The sequence below is a fragment of the Arvicola amphibius genome, chromosome 8 (genome assembly GCF_903992535.2).
Source record: "Arvicola amphibius chromosome 8, mArvAmp1.2, whole genome shotgun sequence".
Classification (NCBI taxonomy): domain Eukaryota; kingdom Metazoa; phylum Chordata; class Mammalia; order Rodentia; family Cricetidae; genus Arvicola; species Arvicola amphibius.
This window is the reverse complement of record NC_052054.1, coordinates 63,982,125-64,000,572: the sequence shown is the minus strand read 5'-3', so window position 1 is coordinate 64,000,572 and position 18,448 is coordinate 63,982,125. Positions and strand designations below refer to the sequence as shown.

Here is an 18,448-nt window from a genome sequence, read left to right as displayed (position 1 = left end):
ACTCATAACAGGAAAAATCCATCAGAATGAAGTCTCAATCCTGAATATCTATGCCCCTAATATAAAAGCACCCACTTATGTAAAAGAAATATTACTAGAACTCAAGGCAGACATCAAACCCCACACACTAATAGGAGGAGACTTGAACACTCCTCTCTCACCAATGGACAGGTCAATCAGACAGAAACCTAACAGAGAAATAAAAGAATTAATGGAGGTAATGAATCAAATGGACTTAACAGACATCTATAGAACATTCCACCCAAATAAAAGAATATGACTTCTTCTCAGCATCTCATGGAACCTTCTCAAAAATGGATCACATAATTGGTAACAAAGCAAACATCCATAGATACAAAGAAATTGTAGTAACCACCTGTGTGCTACTGGATCACTATGGAATAAAGTTAGAATTCAACAAAAATACTACCCCCAGAAAGCCTACAAACTCTTGGAACCTGAACAGTCAACTACTGACCACCCCTGGGTCAAGGAAGAAATAAAGAAAGAAATTAATGTCTTCCTTGAATTCAATGAAAATAAAGGCACAACATACCCAAACTTATGGGACACTATGAAAGCAGTGCTAAGAGGAAAGTTCATAGCACTAAGTGCCCACATAAAGAAAATGGAGAAAGCACATTAGAGACTTAACAGCATACCTGAAAGCTCTAGAAAAAAAGAAGCAGACTCAGCCAGGAGGAGAAGAAGACTGGAAATAATCAAACCGAGGGCTGAGATCAACAACATAGAAACACAGAAAACAATCCAAAGAATCAATGAAACAAGAAGCTGGTTCTTGGAGAAAATCAACAAGATTGACAAACCCTTAGCCAAACTAATCAAACGGCAGAGGGAGAACACGCAAATTAACAAGATCAGAAATGAAAAGGGGGACATAACCACAGACACAGAGGAAATTCAGAAAATCATTAAATATTCCTACAAAAGCCTATATGCCACAAAATTGGAAAATGTAAAAGAAATGGACATTTATTTTAGATAAGTACCATATACCAAAATTAAATCAAGACCAGATGAGCAATTTAAATAGACCTGTAAGTCATTAGGACAGAATCTGTCATCAAAAACCTCCCTACGAAAAAAGCCCAGGACCAGATGGTTTCAATGCAGAATTCTACCAGAACCTCCAAGAAGGGCTAATACCTATACTCCTTAATGTATTTCACAAAATAGAAACAGAAGAGTCATTGTGAATCTCCTTTTATAAAGCTACAGTTTCCTTGAGACAAAAACCACACAAAGACTCAACCAAGAAAGAGAATTACAGGCCAATCTCACTCATGAATATCAACAAAAATATTCTCAATAAAATACTAGCAAACCGAATCCAAGAACACATACAAAAAATTATACATTATGATCAAGTAGGCTTCATCCCAGAGATGCAGGGCTCATTTAACATACAAAATCTATCAATGTAATCCATCATATAAATAAACTGAAAGAAAAAACCATATGATCATTTCATTAGCTGCTGAAAAAGCATTTGACAAAATTCAATACCCCTTCATGATAAAAGTCTTGGAAAGATTAGGGATACAAGGTCATACCTAAATATAGTAAAAGCTATAATTCGTGATCCTAGAGAAGCTAAATAAGAATGTAAACCCAAAGTAAAACATATATTTATCCTCCTGGATATTGGAAGTAGACAAGATTACTGGGCAAAAGTTGGGAGCAGGGGGGTTGTGGTGGGTTGGAATGAAAGGCAGATGGGGAGAAAGAAGGGAGAAGCAGAGGATTGGGGAGAGCTTGGGAAAATGGGATGGTTGAGAAGGAGGATATGGGAGCAGGGAAGAAGATATCTTAACTAAGGGATCCATTTTAGGTTTGGCAAGAGAATTGGGTCTACAGAGGTTCCCAAGTGTCCAAGGGGATTTCCCTAGCTAGGTCCATGGGCAGCTGAGGAGAGGGTACCTGAACTGACCTTATCCTATAGCCACACTGATAAATATCTTGCATATCACCATGGAACCTTCATCTGTCGATGGATGAAGATAGAGACAGAGACCCATATTGGAGCACTAGACTGAGCTCCCAAGGCCCAGATGAAGAGCAGAAGGAGGGAGAACAGAGCACGGAAGTCAGGACCATGAGGGGTTCGTCCATCCACAGAGATGGTGTGACTGGTCTAATGGGAGCTCACCAAGGCCAGATGGACTGGGACTGAATGAGCATGTGATCAAACTGGACTCTCTGAATGTGGCTCACAATGAGGGCGGACTGAAAAGCCAATGATAATGACCCCAGATTTTGATTCTACTGCATGTACTGGCTTTTATGGGAGCCTAATCTGTTTGGATGGACATCTTTCTAGACCTGGATGGAGGGGGGGTGTCTTGGACTTCCCTCAGGGCAGGGCACCCTGACTTCTCTTAGGACTGAAAAATGAGAGGGAAGGGTAATAGGGGGAGTGGGAGGGAAATGGGAGGATGGGAGGAGGTGGAAATTATAATTAAATAAATAAATAAATAAACATAATAAAATTCATAAGGATGCCCCCCAAAAACCCTCAATAAACTAGATATCAAATTATAAAATAATCTAATAAAATGTGTAGTGATATAAACAGAGACAGCTCATCACAGAATCAAAGGTCATGTCCTTTTACATGATGTTTAAATGTACTAAGTTCAAAATTAGAACTTTATTTCTGTTTGCCTCATCAAATGCTAAGTAAATCTTACAACCAAGTAGAGAAAGACTTACACTTCTCAGGAATCAGCCTCAACAAAAGTACCACTTGCCAGAATAGGAGTGTGTGGTTTTAGAAAAATTTGTTAAGTATACAAAGATGTATTTTAAAATAATAAAACATAGAATAGTACTGGGAGGGAGTTCCAATAAACACTGAAATTGCCTGCATATAATTTCCAATTGCATGAAATACTCCTGGCCCCAAAAGGAAGGAGTAAGATTAAAATAGCAACCTGCATTAGCACAATACAAGAAAATGAATAGAACAGTTGAGGTTCATGGGCTATATCCATTGTTAAACATTCTGTTGCTAGAACAAAACAAGTCTTGCTCACACCCTAGCCCAAAACATTCTAAAGGCAAACTACTCCCTGTATGGAATCCAATGTTACCTCCTTAAAAGAAATGGAACCTTAGTTGGATACTTAGACTTTTGTTTGAGCTAAAACATATCTACTTCTCTATTCCTAAAATACAAGGTCTGGCTATTACACATACCTGTTGACAATAACCTTGAGAAAGCAGAACTCTCTGACCTAAATCTAGGTGGGGCCTTTGTTTTAAGTAGAAATACAATAACCTTAAAGGAATAGAGGTATGTTCCAACTTTCTGACTTTGGTTCAATGTGGAAATAAGCTCATATTTTGGGGCCTCCATGCCCTATTTTTGTTCTGCTTTTATGGCAGTCCATATACATTCATGAAGGAGACTTATCTGCTCACACTCATCAATGCCCCCCTAACAATGGCAATGCACGGTCTAGAAGGCAAGCAAAAAGACATGAGTTAAGAAATGGTATAAGAAGAATTTATTGTACCCCACTAGCGGGTCAGCTATTCGGTGTCCTCTGAAGGGGTGCTGTCTGAAAGAGACATGGAGGGAGAAAGGAACAAGACCAAGCAGGGTGCAGTTGTCAAGGTCTCAGTTTATTGAAGCAGGCTTTCCATCTTAAGTTATTCAGAGAGGAACTGCGGAGAGGGAGAGGAGAAGGGAAGGACGGACTTGGGCAGAGGGAGGAGGAAAACTTGGGCAGAGGGAAGGGCGAAGGGAAGGAGGGACTCAGCAGCTTCACAAGGTCAGTGGTTAGAAGGTTAGCGATAAGCTACAGACAAGGGAGGCACTCTATGGTGCTTTTCAGACCTTGAGTCTCTAAGATTAGCACTCAACGTTTTAATTAACTTTGAGTTATGCCTCACGGTTAAACTTCAAGGCCCTGTGAGAAAGAAGAGGCCTGAAATGTCACGATTTTACTTCAAGGCGCTGAGAAAGAGGAGGACTGAAATGGCCCCTAACAATTTATGAGTAACCAACCTGCAAAGTTTCCTGATGTTGGTCCTGAGAAAATTCCATCTTGGTCAATATGTAAATTTTAATAAAAGGTTGCTTAAATTCAGGCAATAAAAAAAGAAAGAAAAATTATGCATTGAGATCATGGTCACTTTACAGTATCTATTTCCTTTGTAGATTTTCAAAAAAAACCATATTCAAAACAACTACAAAAATCTAAAATGGCACTCGGGAGGCAGAGGCAGGCGGATCTCTGTGAGTTCTAGACCAGCCTGATCTACAAGAGCTAGTTCCAGGACAGGCTCCAAAGCTACAGAGAAACCCTGTCTCGAAAAAACCTAAAAAAAAAAAAATCTAAAATGATGATATTTGAGAAAATCATCAGTGTGATAGTTGGGCAAGGCCAGTTCAGGCACCCTCTACTCTGTTGCCCAAAGACCTAGCTGGGGACATCCCCATGGACACCTGGGATCCCCTCTAGAGCCAAGTCTCTTGCCAACCCTAAAATGGCTCCCTTAATGTAGATATCTTCTTCCCTGCTCCTATATCCGCCCTTCCTCCATCTCCACCCTCCCACTCTCCTAAGCACTATTCAGTCTTTTCCCTTTCCCATCTCTTTCCCTTTATCCTCTTTTGCCCCACCCCCACTTCTACCCCCATGCTTCCAACTTTTGCCTGGCAATCTTGTTTGCTTCCAATTTCCAAGAGGATCTATATATGTTTTTCTTTGGGTTCACCTTCTTATTTGACTCCTCTAGGCTTGTGGACTATAGGCTTAATGTCCTTTGTTTATGGATAGAGTCCACTAATGAGTGAGTACATAGCATATTTATCTTTTTGGGTCTAGGTTATCTCACTCAGTAAAATGTTTTCTATTTCCATCCATTTGCATGCAAAATTCAAAATGTCATTATTTTTTACTGTCCAAGTAGTAATATATATATTCTACACTCTCTTTATCCATTCTTCCATTGAGGGGCATCTAGGTTGTTTCCAGGATCTGGCAATTACAAATAATGCTGCTATGAACATAGTTGAACAAAAGCTTTTGTAGTATGATTGGGCATCTCTTGGGTATATTCCCAAGATCAGTATTGCTGGATCCTGAGGTAGATTGTTCATTGATGGATGGAGATAGCGACAAAGTCCCTCATCAGAGCAACGGACTGAGCCCCCAAGGTCCAGTTGAAGAGCAGAAGGAGGGAGAAGATGAGCAAAGAAGTCTGGACTGCGAGGGGTTGGTCCACTCACTGAGACAGTGTGCCTGTTCTAATGGGAGCTCACCAAATCCAGCTGGACCGGGACTGAATGAGCATGCGATCAAACTGGACTCTCTGAATGTGGCTGAAAATGGGGGCTGACTGAGAAGCAATTGATTAAGGCACTGGGACTTGTTTCTATTGCATGTACTGGCCTTTTGGGAACCTAGTCTATTTGGATGCAAAGCTTCCTAGGCACGGATTGGGGGGTGGACTTCCCACAGGGCAGGGTTCCCTGCCTTCTCTTAAGGAAGGAAAGTGAGTGAGGAGGGTGAGGGAGAGGGAGGGAATGGGAGGAGGGGAAGAAGTGTAAATTTTTGAATGGAAAAATAAAAATAAAAAATCTAAACTGGGAAAAACACTGTATGAAGTCATAGATAAGGGAAAAGAATTTGATCAATGATTAATCTATGAAAACTGAGGCTCATGGAGGGAAATTATGAGGAGGATTATGCTTAGACATAAAATATTTGCCTTATCTTCTATTTAATATTTGTGTTTGGAGGAGGAGTGAGAGATATTATTGAGTGAAATGTAGGACACAGAATCTGAAAGGATCTTGTTGAATATTCAAGAACATTTTGTAATGCTATAAATGTAACTGATTCTGTGGTGATTTGGATAATGGTAGAACAGCAGGATTCAGAAAAAATAGAATTGATGGTGATTATTTGTTCTCAAGACAATGGAAGCACAGTATTTGGTTAGATAATCTGTTACTGTCAGTCATGTAGTAAAAGCCCACTGTGCAAGTTGTGTGAAACTCAATTTCTCTAACCATGGATGTTGTTCCCTGACAGGGACTTTGTGAAAGAATTCCCAGTGTGCAACTAGGAATTTCGGCTTTGTTTGTCTTTCCTGAAACATTGCTGCATGTCTCAATGTGGATCATCTAACAAAAGCCACTGACATAATTTCTTAGGCATTAACATAAAAATATTGTTCTGGCAGTCATGACCCCAAATTTTTCTCAAAATGACATTCCCCATGGAGCCGTAATTTCCACAAAATTAAATGATGTCATGAAATTAACTGAATTCTCCAAATTTGATCACATACATATCAGGTGCACAGCCATAGGGGAAGAAAGTGTCCAAGATTCCCCAGAGGCGAGGAATCAACTGGGAAATAAAGGAATCATAAATACACAAATAGCCTCTGCTTTGGCTGCAGAAATAAAAGCAGATGGGAAAATATGGGTACCCATATAATGTGCTGATGTGAAGAGTACTTCACAACACACACTGCCCAGGCTTCAAGGAGGACAAAGATGTTTGCTTTGATTTTCGTCTTCTTTTTTCTGAACATTCCACTTCTTGTGTCCAGGTTCACCCAACCCAGGTGCTTTTGGAGAATGAATGAGAATAAAGACAAGGATGAAGATTTGGTGACAGGTTGTGTCTTCTTCCTTATAACAGAGCAGCGGCCTGTGGAGATAGATTATTTCAACCACATTCTGAATATACAGTAAGTTCTTTGAATTGTCTATATAAATGTCAACATAAATATTTCATAGAGGATCAGAAAATAAAAATCAGAAAAATGTTTAGAATCTTTTGTTTTATAATTTCAATTTGCACAGCTAAGAAACAACCCCATGTTCTTTGACACCCATTGCTTTTTTTTTTTTACTTTTAGTTTGCGAAGGGGGTGTAATATTATTTTCCTAGTTACCCTCCTACTTATAAGACTGGAAGCTGAAGGAAAAGGGGACTGTGTAACTTTGTTCACCATGTATATATCTGCTTTTGTCTGTTTCCACAACTGAGTAGCCAGTGATATCTTATCAAAAGAAACCCCATTGTAGTCAATAAATAGCATACTAAATGTGTGCAACTAAACTGATATTGATTAGATACTGTGATGACCATGCAGCTTCAAATGCATGTCCCAGAGCAACTAATATGTGTGGCACCACTAGATGAAAAGAATTTTTACATAGATTTTCAGCTCCTCTCTCAGATGCTCTGCATGTGGTCACACTGTGCCTTCTAATGCTGCATAAAGAATGAAAACAGGAGACTTGCCCACTGTTAAATTCTTATATGATTCTGTTTCACCATACTTTGCTTATGTACAACCAAAGGCATTTATTTCCTCAGTACACTTCTTCTCTGTCTCTTTAAAGTAAAGCAAGAATATTTGTAGTACAAATAATATGTTTGCATTCTTTGAAATATGAGATGTCACTAATAGCGGTGACTGCTTACTTTCCTAGCAGTTGCCTGAGTGGCAGCTGCAGCACATGATATTTGACAATACTTGAGAATAGTGATCTACTAGCTCTTTGTTATTATTTAAGAAGCACGTGTCTCTTTTCTATAAGTCCAAACTATTTACTCACTGTCAACAATATCTTATTTATGACTTATTTTTACTCTTCAATAAGTTTACTTATTGTAGCTTTGTCTTTTACCACTTTGAACACTATGCACTTTTGATTTTGTGTATCATTGATAGCTCTTTTCAAATATAGCTCTTTAGATCACTGTGCCACACTAAGAGCTCAAATCATTGACGTTTCTTGATGTTTAGTGTGCAGAAGTTAGTGTTTCACTTCCATAAGTTCTTATCTCAAATGTAGACAAAAGGTGCTCTCTACAAGAAAATGTATGTTGCTCATATATATCTGGTATAATTATCCTTAATCTCTGCATCTATGAAATGGAGTAGGTATATCATTGTGCATTCGAGACCAGTGCCAACTAAAGACAAATGTTACTGAAAACAATGAAATCCATTCCCTTTTTATGGTCTATATGAGTATTTCTCATGTCCCTACACACACAGATGAATCTAGTTACCAACTGTATTCTGGTATTTAAATTTATTAAAAATTAAATATTTAAAGAACATTTTGTGCCTTTAATCAATAAAGAAGAAAAATACAAGATGGTAATAATAGACATGAGGGAATATGTTAACTATATCGTCCAGTAAATATGAAAGAATTAGTAGTACAGGAGCCAAATTTTGCCCCCAGAAGACTACTGTGCTCAGTCATTCTTTGAATGCCTATCCAGTTCAGTTTGGTTCATAAAAATTACCAGAAACTTGGCTATTGCATCATGTGTACATTTAATTTTGCTCAATAATTTCAAACTGAATATATGACCAGGTTTTCTGTTTCATCAAAGCCTTTACCCTTTATTCGTCTTCTGTGCAAGCTCTCAAAAACCAGAGAATGACAGCCATTTCTATGAAAGCTACAGATGGCTCATCTTATTTATGGGAGATTTACTTTCATGAACTTTTAAAGCTTTTTTAACCTTCCAGCAACTTATGTCATTTAAACCCCACAACACAGGATATTTATTTCAATTATTGAGGGAGGTTGGGAATACTGTTCAGTATAGAATAATCCTTGTATTTACTACAGATGTATATGTATATATATATACATACATATGTGTATATATATACGTATATATATATACACATATGTATATGTAGATCACTGTCCATAATAAACACTGTTGACTTTTATAGAACACAAAATGAAAACTGTCAGTTTGATCTGGTCTTGAATTTTAGCATTGGTGATGTCATTAAGAACCCTGAAATGTTACCAAATATGTCACTAGTATTTCAATTACCAGCGATGATGGTGTAATAAGGTGTCACAATTACACAGTTTCATTTATTTCATCTGAACAAAATAAAGAAACTTCCCCTAATTATGTTTGTAATGACAAGATCAGGTGTACTATGGAGCTTAGAGAACCTTATTGAACAACATCTGTCGTAATAGGACTAGTAACATACCTCTATATATCTCAGCAGGTGAGTATTTTTGGGTGTTTGAAAGAAATCCTTGTCTCTATTTGTACCATTTCAAGATGTTAAGAAAAGTGTGAGGAAGATAATGGCCACACATGGATGTCAAAATGTGAGGTTATAGGCTACTATTCAGAGACTTGATTGGACTTTTGCATTTCCTTGTGTGAAACAGAGATGAGAAAAGATTAACAAGTGAGTTTGTTTTCTAGAACACTTGGCAGAACAGTATTTCTGAGTTCTCAGGAGTGCAAGTTATTTCATGGTATTCCCTGTGTTCATTCAGCTTACCTATGACCTTGGGTCATTCATTCAGCTTATCTATGCACCTGTCCATCCTATCCTAAGTGATCATGGTCAGTTTCCCTCTATGTTTCAGATGGCCCACAAAGATGCATCTTTTGTTCAGGCCATGATTTCTTTCATGCTTCACTTAAACTGAAACTGGGTTGAGCTGCCCAACTCAGACAGTGAAGATGGTGCTCAATTTCTCACATAATTGAAAAAAGAGATGGAAAATATACAGTCTGCTATGAATTTGTGAATATGATCGCAGTCAACAAACATTTATGGTTGTCAAGACCTGAAGTATATGATAACCAAATCATGAAATCATCCACAATTTATTTTTCATTTATGGTGACATAGACAGTACTTGAATTGTGTGCTTTAGAATGTGGGCATCACCAGGTATACAAAGAACATGGGTCCCCACCTCACAGTAGGATGGATGCCTCTATAAGAAATAGAAACTTCACACTTGACTCATACCATTGGGATGTTAACTTTTACAAACCATCCTGTTGAGATTTATGCTTTTTAAATTTTGAACTTACATGGACCAATTCCTAAAACTCAGATGAAAACCTGGCAAGAGTATGTGGTTGAAGGTTAGAAGTATCAGCTTCTATGTGTCAGACTCCGAAAAACTTATTCAATGCCTCATTGGAATGGTGAATGGTACAAACTTTTGACATAGCCTTTAGTGAGAGCAGTCATGATATATACAGTGCTGTGTATGCTGTTGTCCATGCTGCATGCTGTGTCCCATGCAGTGAATGAGATTTTTCAATAAGATAATGAGTCACTGGACAACAGAAAAAAATCTGATATTAAATGCTTGAAGGTAGAGTTTCTTTTGTTGGATTATATTTGGGCTCTCAGATGCCCAAATCTAGTACTTTAAGAAATATTCACCAAATAGAAAGATTTCTGAACATTTTTCTGCTGTGGAAATAAATCTAGACTTTGATATAAATTTCTAATACAGACAATGAAAATGGATGAACTAATTATCAATGAAAATCAGTGATGGCTACAAAGTACAGGAATATAATCATCCTATCCTAATACCGAAAACATATCAGTCCTTAGTTACTAATACTATCCATGTTAATAAGATGAATGAACCCTCCTTTGTTAATTGTCACATATGTGGTAATTACTGAGGGTGATATTTTCCATACGTTTTCTTAACTGATTGTGCCCTCATGTAGACTCTGGGGACCTCAAATATAACTCTACGAGTAATTATAGAAGAAACTGTGTTGTGATTCAATTAAGTGGGTGTTGCATATTCATTTATGTGAATGGAGATTTACCACTTTATATGTAAGTATGTTTGTATCTATGTCTATATCTGTGTTGCTATTATGTGTGTGTGTGCATGTGTGCGTGTGTGTGTTTGGTGTATGCTTCTGTATAGCTGCATCTCTAGCTGTTTTTATAAGTGAGCTTAAATTTGCCTTATATCTATGTGTTTCTATACGGGAGCCTTTTAATGTACATCTTCTTGTGTGTGCTTGTCAATACAAGTCTCTTCATGAGCTATGTGTATGTTCTTCATATTTCTTTGTATGTGCTTCCAAATATGTAAATCTGTGTTGCTGTGTGTGTGTGTGTGTGTGTGTTGTTATGTTTTTGTATATGTGCACTAAATTTCTCTATGTCATTGTCTCATTGTATGGTTATTTATATCCATGTATTTCTCCCTGTGTGTATTTGTCTGAGAACATGCATGTATGTGTGTCTATGTGTCTCTTTTGCATATTTTCATTCTGTGTTTCTTTGGGTTTTATATGTATCTCTGTCTACATATGCCACTGTGTTTATCTGTGTGTCATTGCACAAAACAGTATGTATAAATGAGTATTTGCCTGTAATATGCATTTATCTCTCTATGGATGTGAATATCTCTGTATGTAGCAGTTTCTGTGTTATGTGTGTATGTGTTCATATCTATGCTGAAGCAGTTCATATCTATGCTGAAGCAGCTCAGCTGAAGTAGAAGCAGCTGCAATATGGGGTCCAAAGAAAGCCTGCAACCCATGGAAAGTGAGAACAAGCCACTAAACTAGACATTAAAATGTGCAAAAGAGGAAACTGCTTCAAAATGTGAGGGAATGGGGCTGCCTGTAGGAAGAGCTGGTCAGTGTTCAGCCAGCAACTATAGTTACATTAGGAGATTTTTGCCTGTGTACTTTAAGGCTTGTGCCGTTTGTGCTCAGAGAAGGGGAAACAGCTAGGAACTCTTGTAAGAGACTGAAAAAGAAAGATGAAAGACTTATTTCAAGGACTGGAGACAAGGGAGGAAAAGCCAGCTATGGTGGCAGTCACTAAAGTACCTGCAAAGCCCAGGGTGACTTGCTGACTCTTGATTTTCAGCCCAGAGTTGAATGCCAGATGATGTTTTTAGCTAATTATTTTTTATCAATAAAAAGTCAGGAGTCAGCTATCTGACTTTCCCCATCCAAAAGAGTCAAGTCCCTCTCTAGAGGTCCACTATTACTTCCTGTGCCTAGCTGTCCTCACACCTGCAAAAATTCTGTGGTTAATTTTGGCCAACTAGTAGGTAGCTACACCCTCCAACTCAAAACAAACTTTATCAAAACTCTTGGGAAAATTGAAAGTAATATGATAGTTTGAATGTAATTAAAATTTACAATATAAAGGTCTTTCACTTACTTTGTAGAGAAACATAGATATTATGCATCATTTCTGGTTATTATGAAGGATGTTGTTCAACTGATATTTCTCTTAGTCTCATTGTCATTAAATAGTTGATTCTTTGATGTCTTTGATGTTCTTTGACCATTTTACTACTCTTACTAAAAGTTCAAATAATATGTTTAATAGACTTAGAGAGCATAGACAACCTTGTCTTGGTCCTGATTTTAATAGAAATTTTTTGAGTGTTTTCTATTATTATTATTATTATGTTGGCCCTAGGAAAGCTGTAAATACCTTTATTATGTTGAGGTATGTTCTCTGAATCCATATTTTCCCAAAGACTATTGTCACGAAAGTCTGTTGGAATTTCTCAAAGAAATTTTAGCATCTAATGAGATTATAGTGTATTTTTCTTTCAGTTTGCTTATATGGTGAATTATATTGACTGATTTTCATATGTTGAACCATCCCCCAAACTCTAGAATAAAGCCTAATTAGTTATAATCTTTTTGATGTATTCTTGGATTATTTGCAAGTATTTTATTGAGTATTTTACAATGATATTCAAAAGGGAAATTCATTGAAATTTTCTTTCACAGTTGCATTATTTGTGAATTGTGTATCAGGTGACTGTGGTCTCATAAAATGAAGTTGGCAATTTAACTTCTATTTTTATTTTATGGAATAATTTGAAGAAGCCTGGTATTTGCTCTTACTGAAATGTCTGGTAATCTTCTGTCCTAAATTTTCTGTCTTTGGGCTTTATTTGGTGGGGAGACTCTTAATGATAGTTTCTATTTCCCAAAGATTTGCAAGTTTATTTCTGTTTCTTCTCTGATCTTGATTTAATCTGATAGTTCTACTGAGAAACTATCCTTTTCTTTTAGATTTTCCAACTTTGTTATTTTAAGTTTTTTAAGTGAGACCTAATGATTATCTAGATTTCCTTTATGTATATTTTGAGTCTCCACTCTTATTTCTGATTTTATTAATTTAAATAGTCAATCTTTAAGTTAGTTTGGAAAATGATTAGGCTTTTTTGTTGGGTTTTATCAAAGAATAAATTCTTAGTTTCATTGTCTCTTTTTATTGTTCTCTATTATCTAACTTATTAAATACATAATTCAGTTTGACTATTTCTTGTGTCTATTACTCTTGTATGTCCATATTTCTTTTTGTTTTAGAGCATGTAGGTGTATAAATCTCACCTATTTTTTCTAAAATGCTAGATAAATCACATTTTCTTTTACCACTGCTGTCAGTTTGTCCCATAAGTTTGGGTGTATGTTGTATTCATATTTAATTAAGTCTAAAAAGTCTTTAATTTCATTATTGTTGTCTTGATTGCCTCATTATTCATTTGAGAGTTGTTTGTTTTCAATCACTGTGAACGTTTTCTGTTTTTCTCTTAAAGATGATATTCAAGTTTAATCTTTGTTTGTTTTTAGGGTGCAGATGGTTTGCCACCCAGCAGAGCAGCCTAGATGCTGAGACTGGCAGGGGGTACCAGGATTGAGACACGGAGGCTTCTTTTCAGGGGGAAGAACAGCAACCTTTATTTGCCCCAGCTAAAGCCTTTTATACTTCTACTGTTTCTGTGGAAAACCTCCAGCCAGAACGAGCACAAACATCCTTGTCAATTACAGACCACAAGGACGTTCTGCTGTGGGTCAGGGGGAGTGAGGGCAGCTAGGTCACAACAACTCCTCTTGTTTTATTTTTATAATACATTGCCTGTCATGGGTAATAGCCCTCTAATATTCCCTGTCTTAGGTGGCATCCTGCCCCCAAAGTATTGCCCGCCCATGGCTACCCAGACTCATAGCCCTAAACCAAGTATCACCAGGACTGACAGCGACAATGAGCCAGACCAGCACTGCAACCATCTAGAATACACTAACTGGGTGGTAAAATTAACAAAAGCAATATTGCAAGCCCCTCTCATATGACAGTTGAGTTCCATAACAGTAGCAGAAGCATGCAATACAGTGCCATGAGTAACTCACAGAACATGATTAACTGTTGAAAAGTCCAAAGATATTCCACTTGCTCTTGAACAAGAGCCACTTGTTGTTTCAAGGTCAATATGCCCAATTGAATATGTTTATTAAGATCATTTTGAATGTCCAAAGCATTGCTGACTCTTTCAGCCAGCTGGTTGACAGTCGCAGCCATCTGCACAGTCTGGGAGAGAGCAATTCTGGCAGTAGTAGGTATAGTGGCAAAGCTCTGCTCCAGCTGCCTTCTGGCATGGATCAGAGCAGAACTCAGGGAAGCAGGCTTGCTGCTCCTTCTCCAGAACCATTGAAGGGACCCCACTTTAACAATCTTTTAGGGAATTTGGGCATCGTCAACCTGTCTGGCTACTTCCCTGCTGAGCGGGGGTACTGCATTCTTGGGGGTATTTTACATCAGCATTTCAGGGGGTCTTGGTGAATCAAACCACATAAATTTGCAATGAATCCACAGGTTCTCATCCTTTGTGGAGACAAAATCAGAACCTCTTTTCCAAAGCATCAAACCCTTAGGCCCATATTTTAAAGTCAAAATACCTTTCTTAGCAGTTCCCAGAATCAAATGTCTTTCTCCAGTCCAGAACACAAAAACAACACAATCAACATTCTAACATATATCTGAATTCTATCTTTTTGAGGCCCTCAATTCACCCTCCTGCCTCATATTTGTTACTTCTCTACTGGCCAATCTTCTGGAGGGCATCACTCAGAGTGTCTGTGGGAATGAAAAACACATACTCCTTTTAATCTGACTTGGCTTGTTCCCAGTCTGGAACACTTAAACCCCCTCCCATAATAAACCAGTGGCTAACTTGAGCTATTGTTTGTACAAAATCTTCGGCTGTCTTCCTTGTTACTTCCATGCCTTGTTGCTTTAAGAGTTTCAGTTACTTTTTGAGGCCTTCAATTCACCCTCCCTTTTCTTCTTTATACTTGCTGGTCTTTTGGAGGATGTCCCTCAGAGTACCTCTAGGGATGAAAAAACACATTACCTTGCCCAATATGCTCCTTGATTGAGCCAGCAGATGGAGCGACCCCATTCACATATTCCCACTTTCCAGATCTCGGTGGGACCTCCACTTGCCACACTGCTGGCATGGCCTGAATGCCTAGACTGGCAGGGGGTGCTGGGATTGAGACACAGAGGCTTCTTTTCAGGTGGAAGAACAGCTACCTTTATTTTGTCCCAGCAAAATACTTTTATACCTCTACTGCTTCTGTGGAAAACCTCCAGCCAGAAAGAACACAAACATCCTTGTTAATTACAGACCACAAGGTAGTTGTGCTGTGGGTCAGGGGGAGTGAGGGCAGCTAGATCACAAAAATGGTTATTTTTATTATTCTTGCATAATTTGAGATTTGTTTTGTGACCAAGTATGTGGTCAATTTGGGGGAAAATTCCATAAGATCCTAAAAAGACTAAATACTTTTGTGTTTGTGTCCAACATTCTATAGATATTTGTTAGGTTCTTTTGTTATAATATCTGTTACCAGGGTTATTTCTCTGCTTTGCTTTTGTTCAGACGACTTGTCCATTGGAGAGAGTGAGATGGTGAAATATCTGAAAGACAGTGTGTGATTTAAGCTTTAATTATATTTCTTTTACAAATGTGAGTCAGGATGCATTAAACTATAGACATTACAAAGTAAAATGTAATCTTTGGGATGCCTACTATAATACAAATGCAATATCTTTTATCATTTTCTTCTATTAATTTGAGGTTTGAAGTGTATTTCATTAGATGATAAAAAGGCTTTATTATCTTGTTTCCTAAGTCATTTTCATGAAAACATTTTTTCATTCATTAACTCTGAGGTATAACTATCTTTGTTTTGGAGGTATGTTTATTTTTTTTCATGGTTTATTTTTTATATTTAAAAATTTCCATCTCCTCTCCTCCTCCTCCCCCTTCCCTCCCCTTCCCTCCACCCATACCTCCCCTCCCTCCCTCTCAAGGCCAAGGAGCCATCAGGGTTCCCTACTCTATGCTAAGACCAAGGTCCTCCCAACTCCCCCCAGGTCCAGGAAGGTGATCAACCAAGCTGAGAAGGCTCCCACAGAGCCCATCCATGCAGAAGAATCAGAGCCCAGCGCCATTGTCCTTTGCTTCTCAGTCAGCCTCCACTGTTGGCCACATTCAGAGAGACGGGTTTGGTCGCATGATCCATCAGTCCCATTCCAACTGGAGTTGGTGATTTCCCATTAGTTCTGTCCCACCGTCTCCATGAGTGAACACACCCCTCATGTTCCTGACTTTCTCTCTCATGTTCTCTCTCCTTCTGCTCCTCATCAGGACCTTGGGAGCTCAGTCCAGTGCTCCAATGTGGGGCTCAGTCATTTTCTTCATCTATCGCCAGGTGGAGGTTCCCTCACGGTCCTGACTTTCTTTCTCATGTTCTCTCTCCTTCTGCTCCTCATCAGGACCTTGGGAGCTCAGTCCGGTGCTCCAATGTGGGGCTCTGTCATTTTCTTCATCTATCGCCAGGTGGAGGTTCTATGGTGATATGCAAGAAATTCATCAGTATAGCTATAGGAACTGGCCTTTTCAGGCTCCCTCTCCTCAGTTGCCCAAGGAACTAACTGGGGGCGTCTCCCTGGTAACCTGGGAACCCCTCTAGGGTCAAGTCTCTTGACAACCCTCAGGTGGCTCCCTAAATTAAGATATATGCTTCCCTGCTCCCATATCCACCCTTCCTGTATCCCAAGCATCCCATTTGGAGGTATGTTTATTATTTCCAGAAGGATTAACTCCTTCCACATTCATTCTTTTAGTCTGTGTTTTTTTTTTATTTTGGAGCCAATATGACTTGCATATCAATGATCAGTCATTGTTAAATTTCTATTTTTGTTATTTGTTTTTATTGATGGCTGAGGTGGTTGTTTTGGTGGTGGTGGTTGTAGTGGGTGACCTGTTCAAATTTTCCTAGGAAGAGGTTCTTTATTTCCTGTGGTTTCATGCATGTAGTTAACCTCTCAGGTTTGAGTTTTCCTTGTGGTACCTTCTGTAGTGCTCCATCTGTGGATAGATTTGTTTAAATTTGAATTTATTATGCATATCTTCTCTCAGTCACTGGGGATTGAGTGTTTTGCAGGGTATAGGGGAATGGGTTGAAATCTGTGCTCTCTTGGCATCTACCAGTCAATTGAAAGCATCACTATGTCTTTTATAGTCATCATTGAAAATTCTGGTGAAATTCAGATAAGTCTACTATAGTTACTTGACCTTTTTACCTTGTGGCATTTAACAGTCGTTCTTTGCTTTGCTTATTTAACATTTTAATTACTTTTTTGTGAGGGCTTCTGCTTTTTGTTCCAATCTATTAAACATTTTGTAAATTTTTGGACCTTTTTGGGGTTCTCCACTTCTAGGTTATAAAAAATTTATTTTATAGTATGTAAAAGATATTTCTGGGAATTTGTAATGGGATTCTTCTCATTCTTCTATTTCTATTTTTCTTATGTGTGATCTTTTTAAAGAGTTTCAGTGTTCCTTGATGCTTCATGTCAAGAATTTTTTAGATTTAACATTTCCTTTGATAATTGTATCTATTTTTTCATCTCTTGTATTCTGTGGGGATCCTTGTGTCTGTAGTTCCTGTTTGCTTACCTAGACTTTCCTTTTGTACAATAACTTCAGATTTTGTTTTATTTATTGTGTCTGCTGCCTATTTTAGGTGTTAAACATTTTTATTCATTTCTTCCAATTGATTAGGCTTTCTTTGCTTTCTTTAAGGAATTCATTTCATTTACTACATTTTTTAGTTTGTTATTTCCTCAATTTATTTTATGTATTTATTCAATTCCTTTTTAAGGTCCTCAATCAAATTTATGAAGTTGATTTTAAAGACATTTCTTATGCTTCAGCTGTGCTGGAACTGTCATGTCTTACTGTAGTAAGATAACTGGCATTGGTAGTAACATGGTATGTAGGGAGGAGCTGCGGGATGCATTCCCGCCAGGCTCCTGGCTGCCTGGCTAGTGTATGCCCCAAAATAACAACACACAAACTGTATTCTTTTAAACACTGCCTGGCCCATTAGTTTCAGCCTCTTATTAGCTAATTCTCACATATCTTGCCTTAACCCATTTCTAATAATCTGTGAAGCACCACAAAATGGAGTCTTACTGGGAAATATTCAGCATGTCTGACCTGGTGGCTAGCTTCATGGTGACTGTCCCAGAGAGGAGAGGTGGGTCAATTGTCTGAGCCATCTACCTCACTTTCTTCTTCCTGTTCTCTCTACTCCACCCACCTAAGGGCTGGCCTATTAAATGGGCCAAGGCAGTTTCTTTATTAACAAATGAAATCAATACAAACAGAAGACTCTCCCACATCATTTCCCCCTTTTCTGTTTAAACAAAAAAGACTTTAACTTTAACATAGCGAATTACATATAACAAAACAGTTATCAAGTAAGAATTATAGTTACAGTATTTA

At 38.0% G+C, this 18,448-nt stretch overlaps 1 protein-coding gene across 1 annotated transcript in view; it reads left to right on the top strand.

Annotated features, from left to right (window-relative positions):
* The first annotated feature begins 6,538 nt into the window (after positions 1–6,538).
* LOC119820301 (vomeronasal type-2 receptor 116-like) overlaps positions 6,539–18,448 on the top strand; it is a 61,229-nt gene continuing 49,319 nt past the window's right edge. Inside the window, exon 1 of the mRNA XM_038338457.1 lies at positions 6,539–6,735. Coding sequence (XP_038194385.1) covers positions 6,539–6,735 — 197 coding nt within the window. The remainder of the gene's footprint in view (positions 6,736–18,448) is intronic.